At 37.5% G+C, this 25134-nt stretch overlaps 1 protein-coding gene across 1 annotated transcript; it reads left to right on the forward strand.

The window, feature by feature from the left end:
• Positions 1 to 4031: 4031 nt before the first annotated feature.
• On the forward strand, positions 4032 to 23510 carry LOC111263082 (uncharacterized). The gene is made up of 6 exons (XM_022837851.2): positions 4032 to 4583; positions 7816 to 7956; positions 9996 to 10253; positions 16948 to 17143; positions 18273 to 18403; positions 21775 to 23510. Exons 1-6 carry the CDS (start codon positions 4501 to 4503, stop codon positions 21932 to 21934), a joined length of 969 nt encoding a protein of 322 aa, XP_022693586.1. The 5' UTR covers positions 4032 to 4500; the 3' UTR covers positions 21935 to 23510.
• Positions 23511 to 25134: the final 1624 nt, after the last annotated feature.

Genomic DNA, 25134 nt, shown 5'->3' on the forward strand with positions numbered 1-25134 from the left:
ATACAAGAGATTGTTGTTCTTTGCGGAAAATGGCTATTATACAAATGATTAATAGGTCAATACAATATTGACCGTTTTAAACTAAAGTTTAAGCAAATGGATTTTTTTTTTTGTTTTCAAATATTACTAAATATTTTCATTGATGACCTTCTGTCTGTCTTCTAATAGCGGCGTAAGTCCGTCATTGTGGAACATCTGTGGTTCCTGGCAACCTTCCATTAAAACTAACCAAACACCATAAGGGGAGCTCTGCAGAAACCAGGAGAGAGAGAGAGAGAGAGAGTCTGATGATGGAAGATTTGGGCTATACGGCGGATGCGCTAAAATCTAGCCCATCAAAGTTCTTCGATTTTTTCCGAATAGCTAAATATGCATGTGACCTAAAGTTGTCACGGTAAATGACGATGCATTGGTTACGGTTGATTTTAATGAAGGGCTTGTTAGTCGTTGGTAGTAGAAATGCCAATCGATGGTTTTGCCAGGCAGCAGCATCTATCTCACAATACAAGATCTCTTTCTCATTCGATCGAACACTTTTTTTAGTATCTATCAATCTGGGCTCAGATTTTAAATCACACTTTTTTTTTATTTTACGTACACATTTGTGGTATATGGTCGACCTTTTATCGCCTGCAATCAACCAGCGTTAGAGATAGTTTGTTATACCTCTGCATAGTTTGGCAGAAAGAACCGCGATCAAATCGATCCCTTGCTTTTACGGCTGGCTACGAAAAATAATCGTTACCACGTACGTTACCACGTAGCCAGCTGCCTTCAAATGGCTTATTTCCTTGACAATATCGTGGTTCTTCGAGTGCGGTCGTTGTGCCCCACTTGGCATTAAGTTTATTAGCCGTTTCCTTAACATTACGAAAAGTATCTTTTACATCAGAATTTCCAAAGGCAAAGCGACAGGCCACAAACAACGTGCATCTTTTTAGGGGCCCTATAAGATATAGTGAACTCTTACGACAATATATTTACTCTTCAAGGCGCTCTGTCTATCTTTAGATCTAAATAAAGGCATTCTGTAATTCTAGCACGTCTACCATTGTGGAATCTCAACTTTCAAATGATCCGACACGCCCCATATTAACCTGAGTATGTAACTTTGAAAGACAACTTAATAGAATTAGTAGTTTTCTTTTCAGAATCGTCTGTGTTAATGTCATATAATTGAGGAGCGATACAAAGTCTCTCTATTTCCTTTAGCTAGAATAGATTAAACAAACAAGACGTTCCCCACTATTGGCTGCACTGTACGTGTGGGGCTGCGGGGGACGAATCTTACTTATTTCAATTAAGTAAAAAGCATTTTATGATAAAAACAACGAACGGTATTATGCAGTCACAAGCGACGATAGCTGTCACGCAAAACATTTCACTGTAAATATTCTCATGCCTACATAATACGTATAAGAAGCATTTCTTTTTGAGCAGATCTTATATCTTGATAACGGGCGATGTGTTGCCTTTATATCGATGTGATCAATAGGGTGGTGTCGCCGAAGTTATCTTGAGATAATCTATCGGTGATCAAGAACGTAGAAGAAATGATATAATGAACAAATGTAGTGTCTAACATCCCTCACAAAGCGCAGCTCGTATGAGCGAATATGCCACGCATCATGCAGGATGCGTCAAGGAAACGATAAAGACAAACTGTGTGTCTTTACCGTTCTCCTGCAGCTAGCGTTTGATTAAAAGCAGCAGAGTCATCACTACAATCATCGGCCTGGTGTTAACCGTCTAGCTAACAGTATGAGGTAGGCTGAAACATACTCAGGGAATAGCTTTATTACCGGTTATTGCTTGCCAACGGAGAAATGCCCTTACCCACTGTCTGCCATGTAAGGGATCTTTCTCTAATAGCGGTTCTTCCAAAAAAAATGTAGTACTTTCCACTGGAACGTGCTTGCATTTTTAGCGATCTAACGCCAACCTCAGCAGAATTTCGAAATAAATATACGAATAGTAATACCAGCAGCAGTCTTAGGTTTACTTCAACAAGCGCTTTTGACATCATTCACTATATACCTCTGGTCAATTATGCTTCATAATATCATGTTCACCTATGAAGATATTTCGAAAAATAGATTATCATCGCAGTACTACTTGCATCAGTGACGTATAGATCTTAACGTATTCTTAACGTACGTTTTGTTACCCTAAATTGGAGGACTAGGTAGTATATAGAATAAATAGTTTACTTTCTTCAGTGACCGTTATTTTAAGCTCTGAGGAGAGATTTAATCACGCATTTGTTTCCTGCGTGTTCAAAACCATTGCCGAGCAGTAATTAGTTAACGGGCTGGCAACAGGTAAGCACGGCAAGCAGGCTCGCCTACGTAAAAAATATTTTTAATATCTTGACGATCTGGTAACAAATGCCCTTTATGAAATTTACCACGTATACACCGAGCAGTGGATAGGTATCTTAGCAAAGCTTTGTTAACTCTATGATCAGAGTTTTACAATTTCCAGATCGTAAAAAAATCTAAATAGGCATTCGCTGCGAGCTAGGATAATCACACCTTGCTTCAATTTTCGCTGTTCGTGAGAGTGTGGTGAACAGTTAGGTCCTTAAATGTCAGAACACAAACAAAACAAGTCGTTTACCTCAATCAATACACAATACTACGCTCGATATTGCATAGAGGCTGAGAACAGTTTATTAATTTATTTCATGATGCTGAAAGAACGTTTAAGGTAATGGCTTTCCGTTTCACAATTTAAACCTGCAGAGACTTCTGCCGGTAAGTTGAAGAGTCGCAGCGTTGTGACAGAGAGTTCATTAGATTCACACCAATGACCATCAACATTTCTGAACTGTGTCTGACGAAGTTCTCGTTCGTAAGATACGTCACTGATTTTCGAGGGAACTGGAAATACTTTTGCGGATCTTGCTGACTGGGCAAAGGAATATTTAAAAAAAAAAAAAAGAGTGTCAGGCAGCATTTAACCCACGTTGATTGGAACGTGGTGAAGCGGGATGACTTCTGTTATTATCTATAATATATTATTTATTCACTTTACTAGAAATAATTCGCTATCTTGATTTGGTTTATTGACGTCTATTGTTGTTTTTTGCAGCATGTCATTTAACTATAGATTTTCAGCGTGAGAATCTTTTTTTCAGGAGAAAACGACGAGTTTGCTTTACTTGAAAAAGTCCGAACGATGGAAAAACTTGAACGTAGGCGTTCCACATCGTTCTATGGATGACTTCTGAAGATTATCAACATCAACACAAACAGTTATTACCATACACATGAGAAAAATAGATTGTTATGATATGATCTAAAGACATGAACTTCCCTACAAGAAGACTACGTATTTATTATTATTAATCACAGTAGTAGTACTATCATGATCTTTATTTTTACTGTTCTGTGGCCTACATGGACGATGGAATTAATTTCTAGGCTTTGACTCGCTCGTTCGCTTTTTACAGCGAGTCCTACATTAAGGTATGATTATGTATTTCTAGTTTATTGTATTTCGTTTATTCGTGCTTACGGGGGGTCTCTTCGTAGCTATTTGCAGGAGTAAATTGCTAGCTAAAGCAGCTAGCCTGGCTACAGAAACCCTTACTGAACGTACGGCATCGAGAAATCAAGTGTGTCTTATCATCAAGTATCGAGTTCGCCTGTTATCATGGAAACGTATAATTCGGTTCCATGATAAATCCAAGCCTTGTGCTCGTGCGACGCAAACGAAACAGTCTCGCAAAGGACCAACAATATTTTTTACTACCAAATTGAGAAGGGTCTTTTATAGAGATGTTGCCTGTTCGGTATTCTTGTGTCGCCTCGAAAGCCACAATGACAAATCGATTTTTTCTACCACTCTGTCAATGAGATCGACACAAGGGCACGACGTCCGGGTAACAACAGGGTCTGAATAACTGCACAGTTAAAATAGCTCAGATTAAAAAAGGTATTTTTCATTGGTGTAACAGTCCCAGTTGCAATTGTGATAATGATGTGCGGTTAGCTTAACGTCCAGCGGTTCCATGGCGTCCAACAGAAATCTCAGTTTATGCAACACAGCGTTTTCCGGTCTTCGCCACCAGGGACGCTGCACGAAGCTCTGCTCACACGCAACGACCTTGGCTTGGCCAGTCATAAAGACGCGGCCAAGTGCGACTGATGCCTGTGAAGATACATAGAGGCACGCAGACGTGCCTCAATCCAGTGATAAGGCATTGCAGCGTGTTGTGCTAAGGGGAACAGTCTCTACGGATACCATTACACTAGACAATGTTCAACTTACCAGAAAGTAGTAAAGAAAAAACGCTGTGAAGTTTATGCGGTGACCAAAAATCGGGAACAGTCTAGAAGGCGTTTGCGGGGAAATATGTCAGCCTTAGATTGAAAACAATCCATTTGGATTTATCTTAGAAGTTGAAAGAACAAGTCGATTTTTGTGCAGAGAAATTCGAAAAGGACGGCGTAACAGAGCTGCGTATAGTACGCTCCTTTAGGCTGCCGAGAACAAATGTCAGCAATGCGGCTAAGTTTCATTCTCGTCGTAATTTTGCTCGCGCACTTACCGGACTTCTCCATTCAACAGTATTACAGGTATACTAGTACCTAAGCAAGTTGACGACTAACCTTGAAAATATTTACGTGTATACCATCGGTAGCAATGTCGTAAGACATATTGGTTACATTATTATCGATAACTTGTGTAAGGTTCTCCGGGTGAGAATTGTGAAGGTTTTCGTCGATATACTATATAACTATGTACGAAGGAGGCAAATATTAGAGAGCAGTCTACGCTCGTTCAACCTGCTAAATAACTAACCAACAAACATAGGTCGTGTCTAGATTTAGCTGTCTAAAGTTGTTTGCAACAGGACTTCAGTTCACGTTTGTGAAGCCCGGACGGTTGTATCGTACCCGGACATTGGGCCGGACTACTAATCGATCCTATTTTTTGCAGCCTTGGTATGGGCAAGATGGTTTCTCGTACGGCCATGAGTTTTGCTTACGATTATTCAAAAGTTAAATTTCAATCATTCAGCCAGTCCTTGTAGAATTCTGACTGTGTGTGTCTTTTTGCTGGATGCACTTAATCTTTAGATTAAATAAAATTTGAACACTTTTTCTGAATAACGGCTACAAAAGCCTAATATATCGTGTTAATTATCAATAAATAAATAACAGATCAGATGTGTATGCTTGGTCTAAACCATCATTTCATTTGAAACAATAACAGCAGGAGACGAAAAGGCAACGATTTCAACAGTGACGATAAACTATTTCCGCTAAAGTTGAAACTACTTAGCTTCAACATATTGTCTCTTGAGAGATTTAGTAGCGCACGCGACATACTCAAATGTGAATGTGTTTCGAGTAGAAACTAATCGTATGTGCTTGAAAACGTTACTAAATTTTGACAATATTGCATCTTTTTAGCTGTTGAAATGGGCCATCTTCCTTAGACGGAGGATACTTGTAGAAAGTCAGAGAACTTATTGATTTGAAGCTTAATATCCTATTATATGATCTTTCCTCCGATGGCAAATGCTATTTGAACAAAGCTCTTTATTAATATATAGCGAACTATCCCTGGTTCACGGTTTGCCATTTGTTTTATTAGGGCAGTTTCAGTGCAGTAAAAAAAGCATTTATCTTGTATTACGAACTATGTTAAGTTATAGCTCAAAAACGACACCTGTGTGTTTGTCTTCCGGCAACTCACCCATGGGTCGGATGATGCGTTACTAGAAACACCTGTGATCCTTTTCCAATAAATTCCGACACTAAGCCCTCGATCTCTCGAAGGCTCTTGAAGATCTCTTGATATTATCAAATCGATCGAACATCATAGACACTAGATAAAGTAGACGTGTATAGATAATATATATAATACAATTAATTTTTAACTATTATATAATAAAATACATTAATCGAAAGCAACAATTCTTGTTTCAATACAAAGCACGTGAGTGTTTCAGATTGCATTTCTTAATTCATTCATTCATTCATTCTATTTCATTATTTATAAAATCCTGTTTTATTTATTATATATTAACTATAGCACATTATATTTATATCAGCATCATCTTTCAAAATACAATGTACGAGTTTATGTTATTATTTAATCACGGTATGTCAGAAGAATCTTGATTGAGTCTATGAGCATTGAAATTTTGACAGCGATACGAGTTCCAATCTATATATGTTTAATTCCAATCCAAACTATATGTTTTTTAAATCTTGAAACGCGTATGTACATTTCATGTTGCACCCACCCCATTATCGTACTTTTAAGTTTTTCTGAGACGATGAGGAACTACCGTAAAGCTTCCGAAAAAGAAGCACCTTCACCAGTAAGTTGTCAAGTCAATTCAAATGAAGTTGCGTACACACATAAGCCTAAGTCGATTTAGAAGCAGATGACGCCTTTAGAGCTACTTCCGAGCGACAACAATAGAAGACAAAGTAACTTTGAACCTGTCTTTTTGTGCAGTTACCTATGGACAGTCCAATATGGATTATAACTTTCTGCTTGTTTTTTCCTGTCGGGATGTAATTAGTTGGAAAATTTTTGTACAAGATCCACTTGAAATGCTATTGGAAGTACAAAAATATAGCAAAAGTAAACAGACGATATTGCAGAAAATTTCAGGCGGACGCACCCATGGAACTTATATAATTAATCGGATGAAAGATAGATATTCCATTCAGAAAGCTTCACCAGCAAAGCTCTAGTATCGTATGCCATCAATGGCCATCGTATACAAGATGTTGACAATGAAAAGGCTATTTTGCAGTTAATTGTGCTAGAATCAAGCAGTGAATTTGTGAATGGTACCTACGAACAAAATGTATAGTTGTTCACTAAAACTTGCTTGGAAAGAAAAAATAACTGATATTATTACATCTACTGAGTAACTCTACGTTATCCGGGAACACTATGTAAATTTACACGGAGTTACACTGGCAAACATACGACATATGAAACAGAAACCTAACTGGATCATTATTGTTTGACAGTAACTAACGCCAGCGTTGCTGTAGCAATCTGTTTGACCATGTATTCGGAAGGACTTCATAAAAACCTCATTTCTACCAAGACAAAGAATTTGCACCCTGTCATCGTACTCTCATAACACACCCTAATGAGGGACTTCCAGACGAATGGGTCGGACGAAGCAATCCCATTAAATCTCCCGCCCGGCCATTGGCCAGATTTGACGCCAATAGGTCTTTGCTCATATAAGCTTATAAATGAATAGTTCGCCATAATCTCGACCAAAACCGAGGTGACGCTGAACATTTGTGGCGGGGGCAATCTTTAAATACAGATTCTCACACAATGTATATATTTATTATACCGAAATAATTGAAGATTAAAGTTATAATCATTCAAAGTTACAATACACTTTATCAAATCTAGTAAATTTATCGAAATGTTGTGAAGGAAGATTCTAATGCACTTGATACGTTTATATTATAATACTGCTTGATGTATTATCTATGAACATTCTGGTTCTGTCTTGAAAAGATACTGCATGTATCTTACAATACATATCCTACACACTGATCATATCTAAAAGAGTAACGATAGTAAGAGACCAAAGTAGTTGCCTTCTTCTATATATTAAAGTCATCACGTTCCAACAAGTATTGACTTGCTGTTACACATTAACACAAAGGTAACGGTACTCACCGCGTTGGTAAATATACGAGCATATGAGCAAGCTGATTGGGGCGTGTCTCCGAAGTCTGGCCCAGTGATTTGAAATAGTTTCCTGTCATCATATCAATTTGGGTTACGAACGTTAAAATGGAATCATTTCAGAGATGAGCGTTATTATCCGCCACCGCGTTGGAACGACCCGAAGTACTATGACAACTACTATCGCTACACACATAACCTACCCATCAGTGGATATTACGGATTTGGCTACGGAAATTACGGCTACGGACGTGACGATTACGGGTAGGTGTCGCTTTCTGATCTGGCGTGTGTGCACGTAACCGATGACGTACATTTCGCATTTGTGACTTAAATCGTGTTTGTGAAAGGAATGAAGAAGTTCCGCTTTTGGAACAGCGAGCTCTGCAGTTTCTCTAGTCTAAAGAACACCATTATCGCTGGCAGGCCTGTTACACGAAAATTCGCAAATCGGGATGAACCCATTAATATAGGTTGACTAATCACTTGTCGCATTGTGCATTGTAAAGGCCATAGATAAAAAATTTCCTCAGCTTCCGTCAACGAAGCAACTTGCTAATGCCCGCCATATGAAATCGCTTCCCTTTCCTTTGAACAATAGTAGTTTTAGTTGAACTTTGCTTTTAAAAACACATTGCAATCGAGTAATAAATTCTATTACTATCTAAAAACTATAGAGCATCTATAGACTATATAGTATAATAATAGATAATAGAAGTTTTTTTTTATTATTAGGACGAATATTTTCTATCTAAAACCTTTCTCGATATATTAGAGGTTTGCCTATATGATAATTATTCGTGTAATGTACGTCAGTATTTTAAGGATTTATTTCAACAGAAATTTTATATTTTAACTATACAAAAGCAACAGGATTCATTGAAGCCATAGAACACTTAGTTAAATACTGATGCAGCATACACCCATTTTACTAATCTATACATTCGTTCGAAGCCCCTAAAATACAACTTACTATACCCAATTAGTAATTGTTCATTCTATAGACAACTAAATAATAAACATAATATATTTTCATTAATATGATCCGGAAATTTAACTGATCGATAGATCTGGCTGCAATGAACAAAGCATCGTATCAACAATACAGGAGCGACGTATCTTAGTTGTTAATCTCAGTTCCAATCTCCATAAAGGACCTATAAAAGTTATGATCTTATAGAGGACTCTTACGGAGTACGAGATCGTGAATCGTACTCTGGAGTTACAAGTAGAAATTTGAACACGAGTGCGTATCATCTTTTATAAAAATCACAGCCTATACAATCGGACTTGTTTGGCCCATTTTACAGCGACGGCAACCAACAACCAGAGACGTACCCAAAAAGGCATATTAAAATTTCAAAACTGCTGCATTCAGCACTGCAACATTGATGGGAATAAAATTAAAATAGCTTTCCTTATTTACACAAATCGACTTGTGTTATTTACTAACAATGCTCTAAGGTTAATATAGAATTTGTTTTAATCGTTCATTTATATAAATAATTTTGCTTGTTCACCTTCGGTGGCAGACATTAATAGCAGGTGGTTTGTTTATTTTTTGTAAATGCTCTGTTGTTAAGCTTACTAAAATACTTGAAGAATTTTCGGCTTTCTACGGCCAACTTTTCAAGTTTTACCTTAAGACAATTGATATGACAGGCCCAATTATATGACATTTCAAAGTGCAACTTTCTTATATGTAAGAATGTAATTTGTAAATAAAAATACTCAGACACGAAGCGCTAGTAAGAATTATTATCACATGCGTGTTTTGCCTAGACACTTGATGCTGAGGTGACTGTACAAACAAGCAAAACGTCTATACGTTTTTTTGGTTTCTATACTTATTTCATGTTTGGGCTGATTTTAACCCGTAAATAAACTCACTTCAGTGTGGTCTAAAGAGCACAAAGAATTAATGCAGGTACTGAACGCGCAAACGAGAATGCAACAATCAAAATTCTAAATAGTCAGTTATCAGCAGTAGATATCTTTTCATCACTTTGAATATGAAACAATTTAGAAAAAATTATCAATTTTTTCTAAATTGTCCCTTTGTAGCATCGTTTCGAAAACACTTAGGAAGTCTGTCGGTAAATAGTATAACTCCTCTCCATCATCATCATCATCATCATCATCATCTGCGTGATGGGCTGTGCTCCTATCGAAGTCTCTAGCGCTATATGAGTCGCGTTTTTCTCGACACCTCGCCACGCATTTGTATTTTAATGATCAGTTAAGTCATTCTAGCAGCCGATGGATGGTTTGCCTAGATGACAATCGCTTTACTCGTATTTCAGTCGAGACCGAGGATACAACAACGGACGTTCGGTAAACGGCGACGCAGGTGGCGCTAGTTATCACCCCGACTATTATTACAACCGAGGAGTAAGCGGAGCAGAATACTACAATAATCTTCCATACGGAGGCTATTATCGAGGTTATTATGATGATGACTACTACATGCGAGGTCGCTCATATGCATCTCCGAGCGGATATTATCACGACCCGCAAGGGTACTACTATGGACAGGCACCGTATGACGATTATTACCGCAGGTAGTTCTTCTATTATAGTTCATCTATTTACATAATTGTTTCACTATTGTACACATATATAGAAAACCAATAGCGTCTATAAGATACTATAGACGATCCAATCCTACGTTCCCTTCCTACCTGTTACTTGAACGCTTAGCTTGCGTGTTTTTTTTTAGTTTGAGAATCGATCATAATAAAACAGCCTGTTCATACTTGGTACTTGAGAGGCGGGAAAAACACTCATGAAGATCAATTGAAAAGATTCCCAAAACAATACCTTTTTTCACAGCACGCAGTATCAGCAGTACCTTAAAACATTAGCTAGTGCTACAGAAATTGCATTCGCAGTCACATTTTTTCTTTTCGGGCCATGAACACACGTTCTGGATATCGGAAGGACTCTTTCCATATAGCAGATATTGTTGACGCTAAAGGCTTACGAGACCATAGCTTTAACTTGAAACCAAAGTGCAACATGTCTTTACTTCTCGAAAAGGTGGGTTGGCAAATGCATGGGGTGTCCTACGCTGGCTGATATTCGTGCCTAAGTTTCGTTAACCGGAAGCTGTTAAACATGGTTTTTTGTAACACAACGGGATGTCTTCTTTTTTTAAAAAAAGTTGTTTTGTAGAAATTTTTGCTGGCCCGTTGCAGTTCGAAGATAATTGCCAGCCAGTGCTGACTTGCAAACTTGTATGTGTTGATCAGCACGGAAAGTCAGTCGTCTGGAACGTTTGGGCTGTACAAGCAATCGTACTTCCACCATTTAGACGCACTGTGCCGATACTGGTCCCTGCGTGCTTACATGATCACGCACGACGCTGAAAGATCATGCCTGTAGGTATTTTGATCGAATGAAAACATTAGATCTTTTTCGAATGAAATCGAGTGAAACAACTTTTAGACTTATTATGATAGCGAGCAGAATCAAAACTATTATTTAGGCATAAGAATTCGCTTTTGTCGCAGGGATCGGTTCGGCAATTTTCCTTATATTTCTTAGAAAGCTATAACCTCCTGAAGAAGTATTCAACTCGGCCGTTATACCGACACGGTAGCATTCGGTCGCCTAAAATTAAGGTAAACTAAAAACCAACTCAGACTCTAAATCATAAGATATCCCGTTAATGTCCGTAGCAAATCAGCCGTGCTGCCAATCGCCCGCTAACCAAATGGAGAAGAACAACTTGAATTAGCAGACAAAGACAAGTACATATTTTTTATTTGTCCTATTTGATTGAGCCTACAACTACTCATGTCGCTTTGATCGTGATTACAATCCAAACGTCCAGAAAGAATTTTTAAAAATGACCTTCAAAACTGCATTTAAATAAAGTGAACAGCAGTTATGTCGAATGACAGAGCACCTTCGTAAGTGATATTTTCGTGTGACAATACGAAATAATTTATCTAAATATCTATCTCAATTTATCTATGGTTTGTGAGCGAGAGACCCGAATATTATCTCAGTATATATATATATATATATATATATATATATATATATATACACACATTGCGGCAACGCTAATGTTCGACCACTGAACTTAGAGATTAGCCCTTCGGCTGGAAGATATTATTATTATATCCACAGGGGCCGAAACCGTAAATTTCACAACAGTTTATTTGTTATAACAATTAGTATTTATTTTATGAATCTTTGAACTGTATATGTGTCATGATTGACGGGCTTGACAATTTGCCTACTTAGTAATGCCCTCTCGTTCACTTTACAAAAACGAGGGTTACGAACTTATAATGCGAGTAGCTTTACCAACGCTCATCTGTGTACCATCGTCGCAAGGAGATCTCCGTTTTAAGAGACGAGTCGCTTAGATGCGAGAACTTTTTTGAGCATGCTAGCTTATTCGGGTTTAATGAAAAAAGTTTGCATTTTTTTTCAGATATTTTGCTGCTATCGTTATTATAATACGGGCAGGGTGTATCCTCTGATTGTCCGACTTTGGTTGAGACAGATAGTGAGTGCATAATATTAGACCCATATATGACTTGGCTTGCAACGCGGATGGTCAGTCGCCGTGGGGATCTATTCAGTATTGGCGTTCAGTCTAAAGAGATAAACCTTTCTTCACCAAAATATATCGACATATGTATTCATACAAACAAAAGTAGTCAGGAAACACATGAGGTCTGACGTTGGATTGTAGCACTTCCATGATGAAGCATGGCTTTCGAATTAAATCGTTCCCGTCGAAACCAGTACGCTACTTAAACAATCTGTCCTTAACCGCTACGTAAAGCAGCTTTCATTTGACGTTACTCGTTGCTTACACAAACCTTAAGTTACATAAACCTCCTTTTTATGTAGTGGAATATCTTAAAATAACATGGGTGACCTTGTCGCATATACGACTAAATATATAACTACTTAATGTACGTTGTCAGAATAACGTATGTACGGTACATTCTGTCTGATGTACCTACAGCCAGTTCGGGCCACATCATTGGGCAGGCAGTCGGGCTCTTCTTTCTACAAAGGTATTCATTGGTAACTACTGTATGCGATTGATACTAGCCTGTTTTGTGCTCCTTAAATTGACATATTGTCACTACCATATTCCGATTTGACATGTTCCAACATGGCGCGTCTGTGCGAGCTAAGCAAATGTGCTCCATTTCAGGAGCAAGAAAAAAACGTTATGGAAGACACTTGTTCATTCAGCGAGTAACACTCACCTCAGTGAGTCTTTGTGATGTCCTGTTACTATAAATATGATTTTCAACTCAGAGTAATGAAGCGTTTAACGACTTCTTAACGAGTTTTAAACGAGTTTCATATAAACACAGAACTAAGTTAGATGGAGAATAAGATAGAGAGAGCGCACAGCTGATTAATCTGTCAAGGTGATTAATGCCCGTCGTATCTTTTCCCGGACGTAGGTGAGGAATAAACGACTTTTGAACCTCCTAGTTTATGTGCATCTATATGCGAGCCAGAGTTAATGAAGTCTTGGAAACTTCAGTCGGCAAAAATGCGGCCGAACAATTCTATCGAACTAGAAACCGCCTGTCGCGTCTACACCTCACCAGTACTCAGATCATCATACGGATAACGTCGGAGTTCCAATACTTTTTACTTAATCGGTGCTTCTTGTTTAATTTCTTCTGGATTAAAGCCTTACACTTCAAACCAACGCTGTCGTTGCTACGAATATAGCGATCTTAGTAGCATTCAGTATGGCACATTTCTTCCGCGTTTGAGCTCATTGAATTCGTAGAAGCATTATTCGAGAAAAATCCATCGTGTGCCTAATAATTTGTAACAAATACTCATTTAACGAAACTTGTTCCCATTCAATACACGGAATTATCACATTTGGGGCTGAAAGGGTCTCAAAATAATAGAAAAAGCTCGTTCCATATAGAGTAAGTGGATATTTACTATAGCAGTTTGGCATGGTCCTCGCTTGGAAGCCTAGAAGGTGGCTTAGGCGAGATAGGGCTGCACACATAAATGAAAAGGGATCAGCATGAAAATATAATTAGACCCTTGTAGTCTCTTTCCCTTGTAACTCTTTTTTTTTTGTAGTCAGCTTTCTTGAAATTGTTTGGAGGTGGATATCTGGTTCTTTGGCAATGCTGTATTTAGTCACATGTCTGTCTTGCTCAACTTTCGCAATAATTTCATCAACACTTCCTATAACTGATTGGCCACTGCGAGGAGCACCTTTCACATTGAAATTTTCAGAACGAAATCGACGGGACCATCTTTGGGCCGTTTCTTTCAGGAACATGTCTTAACCATACACGGCACACATTTTCTAGTGAACCTGGGCAGCTGTGCCTTTATGGCAATAAAATGGTAAAACATACCCGTTTTATTGCATAAAACATACTCATCTTTAAGGCGCTCTATAAATCTGGTTTTTCAAGTCCGTTCGGCCCTGATTCTAGTGTGTGTAACGTAGATTCTAAGTGATACTATCTTAGGAATATTAGTATAAGCCTTAAAAAAAAAACTGGGTTTGAAACTCAGAATAGATTTTTCCAGTTGTAAATCTGATGCGCTTTTCATTTATTAAGCTTGTAATTTTAGGCTAAATCCTAGGTTTCTTGGTGTTTTTTGGTCAATTTCGGCTAATAATCGTTTGAAAGTGTACAATTCTCGCTATAATTTAATTCTATACTCTTTGCCATGCCCAAGCAAAAACACGGTTATTTTGTCTGCCTTTTCTATGAATTCTATAAGAAATCTTGATTATTCACGAAAAAAAATAAAACACTTCAAATAACGTGAAAATTTGGAAATATTCGATATTCCGGAAAATTTGAAATGTACAGGAATAACATCTAGATTCAGAGAAAGGCATTATAGGGTGTTTTTAGAGTACAGATAATAGCCATATAGCGAATTCATAATCTTCACCAAAATTATATCTGAACTAAATCAAACTGGTAAACATGCTGTTATAGTTCTTTTGGCCAAGCATTAGATACAGCCGTAGTGAAAATACCTTCTACAATAGATCCATCCACATCGTGTAGAATTTAGCCCATAGGCTACACTACAAAGACTACCGCTTTGTCTTATAGATCAGTATATGCGGACCCGCGACTTATTGCTACTTGCTGCTGCGGTCCATTGGTGTCTATTGTTCCATCTTCGCGTTCTCATCTTTAGGGCGACTTCTGCGCCCATAATGGTTATAATACATAGAGCAGGACTCAAATGCAGGAACATAGATCGAAATATTGGGACAAGACTGTAATTACCATGCTTTCGTCGTCTATCGTATCTGTAGTAGGTTACTAGCCTCAACAAGGTGTATGCGAATCTGGTTCTTCAATCAGAGAACCAGATGAGTTCGGTTGGCAATAGCGAGAACAATTTGAATAGCGAGTAGAAATGAACAAAAAATGGTCTCGAGCGTCTTTTTTCCGGAAGCCGGACCCATCTCGTCTATTTAAAGGCATATACTCAAGGCTTACGATTGCCAGCCATCAGCGCTTTCGAGTTCAAAAAAGACGAAGTGAAATGTCATAGCAGCTTCCACTAACAGTGGCACAATACCCTATTTTAATGTATCCGCCACCTACTACCACCAAGGGTTACCTCTTATTAATCACTACCTTAAACTACTATACGCGTTGCCCGAGTCTGCAAACGCGCGTACATATACAACATATATCAATAAGACAACATATTTTATATGTCTTGCGTCTTGATATACCTTCGAGTTTTTGATATACACTTCATTAATACTTCGTATTGCACACATTGTACGAAATTGAAACCCGCCTTCGTGTTACATCCTACACATTCTTCTATAAATTTCATGAGGTAAGCGCCAAACACCGAGTAAGTAACCACTCTTCACTCTAAAGCAGTCCAGGTTGATTGACGATGACCCGCTTTCTGCCGCATTCAGTTCTGGGCAACACGTTTAATTTTTTAGGACGCAGCCAAACTTAAATGAAGGGAAGAATTTTGTAATTACCGCGGCATTTTTTGCAGTCGTTAGGTGTCGAATACTTCTTTGGACATTCATTGAAATTTCTAGGTAGACAAGGTCATCCATGAGATTAGTAAGGGGTACGCTAACAATACTTGGTACGCGCCGCTAGCTAAAGAAAAAGGCGCCAAATAAAGAAAGAAACAACACAAATGCATGTTTACATAAACTACATATGAACTGATGTGGAACAGAAGGACTTCTTAGAGCGATTTAAATAGGTGCGTGTACCTGTATTATACAGCAAGTAAAAATTTCGTAGGCGTAAGCGCGCATGACGTCTGTTAAGATTTGGTCACGGAGAAAACAAGAATCAGCAGCTAGGATTGCCTCTGACAGTTCCATTGGACATTGTTGCTTTTGTTGGAAGAGATTAAACCATTCGTTGTACGAAACGCTGGTTCCCGTATCAAAGTAGAGCTCATTTGTTTAGTGCATTTATCAATTAAAGCGTACATATCTGTCTTTGTGGAGTGACGCAGCCCCAACAAACGTTAAGGCGTCAAATTAACTATCGAAGCCTCCCATCATATTAACTTAGCAGGTACGTAGGTACGTTAACAATTTCCACGTTTACAAGGACCACACTTTCGTATGGTCTCTTTATTGAAAAAACACAGGGTATAATCAACAGACCAGCTGTTAAAACGAACTCTCTGCCAAGCACATATCAATAGATTTTTAATATCTTGGGTAAAAATTCGTTTTCACTCCTTGTAAGCCGGTGCTGTAGTAGACTGATAGGCCAAAATCGGATTTTTTCACGTTTCAGTTATCCTTTTCTGCCGTAACACACTGTTGTTTATGTCGAGTTTCTAGCAGTGCCTATTAATGTCCGATACTCTCGACAGACGATTCTACCGCTCGCCTAAAGGTTCAGTTATCTGAATAATAATGATATAATGGTGTAAAAATCAGGGTCATTTCGGAATATCAATAGCACATTAGGTTTTATTTAAGGTTTTTAAATTTAGGCGAACGAAGCTTTTCGAACCACAGCAATCTGTTCCAGCAATAGTAAGCTCGCAGGTTCCATGATTGATATGAAATAGCTAAGGTCAGGCCGATCGTATTTAGATAAAATTGTAATTTAGACCTTTGCGTATACGCAGATATGGTTTTCAAATTGTGTCAAAATGGAACACGCTGTGAAATAACTATATACAGATAGCAAGGAACATAATATTTGTTGAGCAAAGTATATGAACGCTTTCCGGTATTTGGCTTAATTTATTCAGGTACCCTTTGACGCCGGGCTATGGAGCTTACGATTATTATTATGGACAAAACATGCAAGATTATCATCCACCTGCAAAGAACGTTGATCCGTTCCCTGGCCAATTTGCAGGTTTCGGTTCCGTCTATTTCGTCCGAGGTGGACCCCATGTTGAACTACAATGCAATCTTTCGAAAGACGGCAACAAGCTTGTATCGGTTAGTAAAATACTGTGCCATCGAGTAAAACTTTCTAATAACTAACAAATTGAACATAAATAATAAAGTTTCAAATCTCTCTGACTAAAGTTTCGTTTGCAGACATATGTTTATTTCAGCGAGCTACTTACAACATAGTGGCAATAGGAAGTGCTTATCTCTGAGAAAATGGCAGGTTGTTAGAAAAAATGTTTTCCTTAACCATAACAAACACAATACTATTCATTAGCCGTTTGTCGATTCTTCAATTTTTCTAAGCTGACCACTACTTTTTCATTATATATATTAATGAGCAACACGTTGCCAGAGTGTACCCCCAAGTAATACTATAAAACAGGAATACGTTGAAATACCTTTACAATGTTTTTTATTTTCTTAGGTCTATTCTACCTCACCTCAAAAAAAACCGTTCTAACGATTTCTAGATGTCTCGGAATGTTACCTCGGCTCTAGACTCCATTCGCCATTTAAGTCGCAACGTTCATTCGACTCATAGCTCGGTGAACGGTAGTGAACGGAATATGTGCGGCTATATATGACATCTTAATAATTAATTTCAAGACTAGAAGCCTAAGGAGTCGAGATCAATAGCCTAGAATGCAACCGAAGGAACCTTAAATAAAAAGCGAACAAGCTTTGGAAAGTTTGACATGCTCTAGGGTACAATAAACTACTTCGAATATTTAGGATGAACTCATATTCCTTATACGAATAGCGTTCTAAAATAAAAACCTGTGTGTTTCTCTTTGCAAGTGCTTTGGAACTACAATTAGGGCACGTTTTCATTGTATGATAATGAACTGACTGTATGTAAAGTTGAAATTCAGATAGGTCGCTTTCTGATTTTTAAACTACATCCGAATTCCGGTTGGTATGAACGTGCTACGACCGACACAGCATTAGTCAGAAACCTTATAAGGAATTCACCTTATCTTACTTTATTGGCACAATATCTGCGTGTGTACGTTAACAGGCTAGAGCCATCGACTCCTGGGTTTCAGAATCAAAGTACTGCCTCTAGAATTATATCTTATGTATATTATTATTGCATCTTATGGATCATCTTACTCTACAAGCGTTCAGGGGTACTTAAAAGGAATCATAATACTGTGATATGCTAATTTTACAGAGCGTCGTATGGGTTAAGGTGGAAAATGCGTACCGCCCATTTCCATACGGACCCCCTCCCTATACCGCAAATCCATATTATTGCTCCTCTGGAGGTTGCCTCGACAAGGCCATTGATCTGACTGAGAAACGGTAAGTTCTTACCATGCAATTCAATGACCTTTCTGGAACGACGTCACTCTTTTATACAACGCTTGAATTATTCTTTGACTACTCCTTCACCCTTACCATGAGCTACGAGCGTGTTCAAAGGCTACATTACCTATTAAAGATCTAATTAATTGAAAACATCATAATGTACGTTACATATGCTCTTTTAATTCAATAGTCTTGTGGATTTTCCATGCTTTTTTCCGTTTATAGTAAACCTTTTGAATAGTTATTTACGCATCATTTTAACACTTTCAATTTATGCATTTGGCTAGTCGAAAACTAATAGCATTTTACAACCCTAGCGACAAATCTATTTATTATATATTTGCTGCCTACAAATCTACAAATTTTCCTTTATGGTGGCATAATAAAGAAAAAGCTTTTTTCTTTATTATGCCACCACCTAGAAATATTCAGACTTAGTGTTGAGAAATCCCGTTCCTGCTATGAATTCGGTAGTGGGAAAGGTAGAAGTATGCTAAAGTTACATTTGTATGATTAGAAAGAATTCCCTGGTCAAGCTCCTGCAGAGCAACCTTGACGACCTGTACCTTGAGTAGTATTTTCTCTGTCAGGTCTTTTCCATTAAATAAGCTCGTTCATTTTGTGCTATTGATTTGCGTCAATGATCTTGTTTTCCTGAAGCCTTTCCCAGTGTATAAAACTCTTTTAATCCCCCACAGAACGTATCTCCCAGAGCTCTTCATTGAAATTAAAACCACCGTAATTAGGGATGTATAGGAATCCGTCATTACGGCTGCGTGTTTCTTCGTGCTGAGCAAGTTTTGAGAGATTACGAAAAACTACGAGTCTGTGTGTTGTTCGCTCATCTATTAGGCACTTAGGCAGATAATTAAATTCAAGATGTATGACTTGACTGCTTGCAGGCCATGTTCTTGGCCGATTCACGAGTTGTTTGTTATTCCGTCCTCATCAAGTTTGCGTAGCAAAGCCGAACAAGGTGCATCTCCCAGGTTTCAAATCTCATTTCAAACATAGCAATCCTGTTACACATTCTGGGATACTTTGAAAATGGCTATTACTTTCATCCGATCTATTATAGATTTCTTGAAAATATTCGCACACCTCGACTGTAAATATTATTATTATTTTTTTTTTTAAATAATACTATAATTACCAGCTTTTAAAGCGATTCAGATCTTTCAATAAGATTTAACCCAATATTTAAGAAACCCAATATTTGGATTTTAACATCCATTCACTTGTCCCATTACAACGTTACTGTTAATGCGATATTCAGGAACAATATCCACGATCTCTAATCCTTAACGCAGCTTCGTATATATTTAGGCATATATTTAGTTAATCACATTAATACAATGATAATAGCGCTCCCGTTTCGGCATATATTAGTTTCATAGGCAAAACTGATATTGCCTTTTTGCTTAGCTGTGCCTATTATCAATTGATGCTTTTACACAGTTCATATGGGGAAAATATAGCTTGCTAATTTTTAGTACATAGACCGGGTACGGTATATGAGAGTTTTTTGCTATTAAATGTTAATTCAAAAAAACCACTACGAATTCGGAATGAGTTCTGAAGCAATTCTTCATTTGTTAGCATCATAAACCACTTTCCTATTACTAGTTCTTCTTATTAACTGTTCATCTGTGCACGATTTTTCGAAAAGCTCGCTTTCAGATACACAAACGGTATACACTTATGTGGCCTTTCTATACTTATAATGCCTTATCTGTGTAAGAAAGAAATAACCAGCTAAAATATAAACAAGTTACCTTCAAAACCACTTGAGAGAATATCAGTTTTTTTTTTAATAAATATATATGTATATATATAAAAGATGGAGCGTTCGGATTAGGAAAATTTTGATGGGCTGTTTGTTGTAACGGGCATATGTTCATCCGTCATGTTTGCTATCAGACGAAAATCAGTTCTTTCTAAAACAAAACACAAACTCGTTATGGCAAACGACAGCGTATCGTTTCGAAATTTGAGTGAAGACCACCTACTCTCCAACTTTTCTGCTCTAAACAAATCTTTACCAAGACAAAAACTTAATTTTTAATCCGAAGTTATTGTTTTTACAGTTTTTAAGCGACTTCTAAAAACCCGAGGAAGAGCTTCATGAGACAAGCTATCAAATCGTTAATAGAACTTAGATTTAAGAGGCCTGAAGGTTTACCACAATGGCTCATAAATCCATCTTTGATAGAGCTAGGTTTTTCATACAGAGATTAACGGCTGTTCTAGAAATGAGAATATTAATTGGCAATTACCTTGTCCAAATAAGTTCCAGTTAACCTTTTTTGGTCAACAGTCAATTTTTCAAAAAACCGTTGCTTTTTGAACCGAGGCCTTTTTAAACTTTTTGATCTTTTCGGCCACTATAAACCCTTACATATTTTAAGCTTTTGTCCTGGTATTATCACAGAACTTAATTCCGTTGACTTTTTTTTTGTAGCGTATTGGATGGTACTTTTGCGAGTTTACGCCTAACAGTACCGTTTGTTTCAGGTTTAGAAAATAATATGAGAAAAATTGTGAATTTAGACGCCTCACCCTATGTATATATATATATATATATATAGATGTTTTTTTTTCTAGTTTTTGCCATGTACTTATCGCTCACATACGATTTTGTTATTTCATCCTGTCTTTTACTTACGGCGTAAAATTTTGTTCAGAAATTGCTAGACTATTGTATTTAATGTGTGCTCAATCTAGAATGCCGTACACACTTATTTTGCAACTCACCAGAACCATGCGAGTGATTATTGACCTACTCTACAAATTTTTCCTGCCCTTCTTTTCGAAGAAAAGATTCTTTTCTTTCTTTACTTTCTAATAAAATGCTACAACTAAAAATCGTGTTATAACTACTACCTAGTAGACTTTGTTGTGGGCAGAAGAACGAACATGTGGGATTTCGTTGGCTGTTTAACAATTGCCATTGTTACAAAAAGCTTTCCTTACCTCAGCATAACAACGCGGAGGGCGAACATGCAATTACATAACCCATTTTTGCGTAGTAGGAGATGATTGCTGTGATTTCATTGCTATATTAGTGTCGAGCTTCTTCAGCTGGCTGGTGCGGTCATTCGGAATTCATTGTCGGGTTCGTGTTTATAAGATCGTCATCATTACCTTAAATTTAGGAAACTGCTCGCATAAATGATTAAGACTTACGTATTGCTTTCATTGATTAATAACCTCAATAACGAATTGTTTCTGACGGGTGACCCACCCCAAAGTTAGCCTTTCATGGCCGAGAGGTGTGCTTTAGGATTACAAGAGTTTTCTCAACAGAACAGATAACTTGACGATTTTCAATACCAAATCATTCTTTGTCTTACTTGTCTTTACAGATTTATTGCTGATATGCATGGTGATATCGCGACTCTTCACATTTACGATTTGCAGCCTCGTGATTACGGCGTTTATCGCTGCAGCGGGACGGTGCAAGCTAACAGTGGGTCGTCTGGCGATACCAACACGATTTATCAAATAGTTGAATTTTTCAACTAGAGTAGTTTTTCAGACCTATCTAGAGTGTGTCCAGAGGTCGGTTATCCGCCATCTTGCTAGCTCTAAATATTTTAGTTTATTTCACTGCTCGGTGCATGAAACATGAAGAATACTTGCTAAAACAAATAGGTAGGCTTTGTTTCATTAAAGCTCCACTTTACTTTCTTCGTTCCTGTGCTGTAGTCGACAGCGTTTCGTTAAAATCGTTAACTTTCCGTATGCTTTGTAATGGGTTGACGTTTACTGGAACTCAATTAGATTCCCTCTCCGGGTTTCAGTAGTTGGAGTCACATACCTTTGACAGTTGCATTCACGTTCATATATACTCAAATAAACATAGATGCAAAAATGTTTTCTACCATTGTATTTTGCAAAGCAGATTGGATATTTTAGGCTAACAAAAAAATTAATTCCGAAAACTTCCGAAAGCCAAAGCTAAGTAACATACTGAAAACTTCTCTGCAAACTTCGCCGTCTGCTGCAAGCTTGAGTTTTATGAGAAGAAGTTTATGAGAAAATTAAAACGCTTGGTATCAGATTGTTCTAACATCAACTTAAGTGTGTCGACAATAATTCAGTGTCTGATCCTTGGTTTCTAACGAACATGAAATCAATACCTCCAGTTTTTCCACTTCGTCCTAACTTAACACAGAAATGATTTGTCAAAGCGAGGAAAAAGCCTTTCGATTCTGTCCTTTTTCAAGCCGTACAATGTTGTATCTCTATACATTTTGCCATTAGACAATTATAGGAAGAAGCAGATTTTGTTTGCGCTGACGTGGCTTGGTGGCCTCTATCAAATTCAAGTTCTATTCTTACGTGTCAAATCTGTGACTTTTCTAGATTAAAGGCTACGTAAACTATACGAAAAGAAAAAAGAGCGATGATTACAGAATACCTCAATCCATGCATTGCACTGATTGTAACTCTTAAAATTCTCTTAATAAACCCATTATAGGCACAGACTAAGTGAGACTGCATCGATGAAGGGGATGTTCTCCTTCAAATCGTGCTGTGATCTAGTCATTATACAGACTAGTTCTATAAAGTTCTTCGATTGCTTAAATGAAGACGGCTATTGTTCAAACGGATTTTTAACTTTGATAAGTAATTAATTCAACGACATCTTGTATCACAAATATATGGCCTGTTGCCGTTAGCTTCTTTGTCCACCTTTTCAGTCGATCGATCAAAGGGCACAATACAACATGTTATTTTTAGCAGCGGGTTGACCCGCAACAGATTAAAAGTACGTCTAATTGGTATTCTCCTTCACATACAGAACAGTTTTCTCTCTGCACGACCAGTGAGTGAATAGAGCTAGCCAACGAGAGCCTTTGTTTGTTGTCGGCCCTGCTGCTCTATAATGCGCGTGAGAACTTTTTTACCATCATACTAAGTAAGTAAACGGAAGCTTTGTCACCGCTGCTCGTGTTTACCAGCGTAACCTATTTATTCCAAGCACAATAATCTCTCCGGCTCCTTGTGTTTTGAAACCAAAGGAACAACAAATGGAGATTTACCCACAGGTGTCAACTAATCGGCATGATTATTAAAGATAGTCAGTCTCACTAAAGGATTCTTGAATTGCTTCTTGATTGGATGCTAATATGATTCTGAACGCAGAACTTGAAACATTTATCTTGGAGTTCACTAGTAACTACCGGATGGTTCAGGTGATCTGGTGAGTACATTTATATGCTATTTTTTCAAGTACGCTCATCAAACTATTTATTTTTCTATTTATTTTTTCTTATATTACAAAAAACAAACAAATTATTTTTTCTAGTATGATCATTCAACAACATGTTACTACTAGAACCCATAACTGCTAAAGGTACCTCTACTCAACAAGTAGTGGAAGTTATCCCTCTCTATTCTAACTGAACAAAATTAAACAAGTTAACAAAAATATCGACCCAAAAACCGTAATAAATTAAATTAATACGTTATGAAAAACGTTTATACATCCACGTGAAAATTATCCGCCGAAGTTCGTCATTATTTAGAGAAGTGTTTTCAAATGGTTGGCTGAGACCTTCATGGACGAAAATCTTCTACCTAAGTAGACACAGCTTTACATTTAATTTTAAGGTTGGAGGACCGCAGAAGAAAGATAAGAAGAAATTATTTTCGCTAGCCATAAGAAAAATAACTATTTTAAGTATTACAATGGATAAATAGACTGGCCTTCAAAATCTAAGAACTTTAGAGATCAGCCTAATAAAACGCCTAAGTTTCGTGTTGACTTGTAAGTTACTGATGATATTATTCGAGATGATCAACATAGACATTTCCAGAAGGAATTCGATTACAAAGACGATTACTGCGTCACAAATATTATTCTCCTTTTTGGTATTTTAGCGTCATAAAAATAGTTTGCAGCCATTTGTCGAAAAGCATATTTAAAGTTATACATGATTTGTTAATTTCTTGTAAGGAACAATAAGGCGACTATAACGAAAAGACAAGCACACCGAACACGAGTTACGATTATACATGATAGATACAGTTTAATGGCATGAATAGGCAAGCAGCGAAAGGCCGTAAAGTGCGACAGAAAAGACAGTGAAGAATCTCCCATGCCTTTTTTGCCTTACATTTTGAGCGGCGTGTCCTTGTTGTGTCCTGGCGAGCTGAAGACACATTTATTTGCATTTTGTTGGCTCTTCCATTCCACGACGATGATGATGACTCTTCTGTTTGTGACTTTCGTTTTCATAGCGTAATCAACGTGTCTCTTTGACGACATATTCATAAAAGATATACATAACGTGATAATAAATGCTATATTCCGAAAAATATTTGTATTATTCACGCTCAGCTTTTGTGGCGACACATTTTTTTGTGACGACGATCTGTTTACGTGAATTTCAATTGAACTTACCTTAACATGCTAAATGCAATACTACTTAAAATGAGATATATGCAAATAAATTATCTTTACTACCGCACTTGTCGGCGCACTGGAATACAAATTAAAGATATTTTTTATTGCCCCAGCTGTCGGTACATAGATTCTGGACCTACAAGAGCTGAGTAGACACCCGTCTAACAGACTGCTAAAGTAAAAGATTAGTGTATTTTTGAAATTGGGGTATCATCGAAAACCCTTTAAAAGCACATGTTGCTTGAGAATTTACCTAGAAAGCAACTATTGACTCTTAACATTTTCAGTTTGATCACCGCCAGGATAGAGT

Source organism: Varroa jacobsoni, unplaced genomic scaffold (genome assembly GCF_002532875.2).
Source record: "Varroa jacobsoni isolate VJ856 unplaced genomic scaffold, vjacob_1.0 scaffold_732, whole genome shotgun sequence".
Lineage (NCBI taxonomy): Eukaryota > Metazoa > Arthropoda > Arachnida > Mesostigmata > Varroidae > Varroa > Varroa jacobsoni.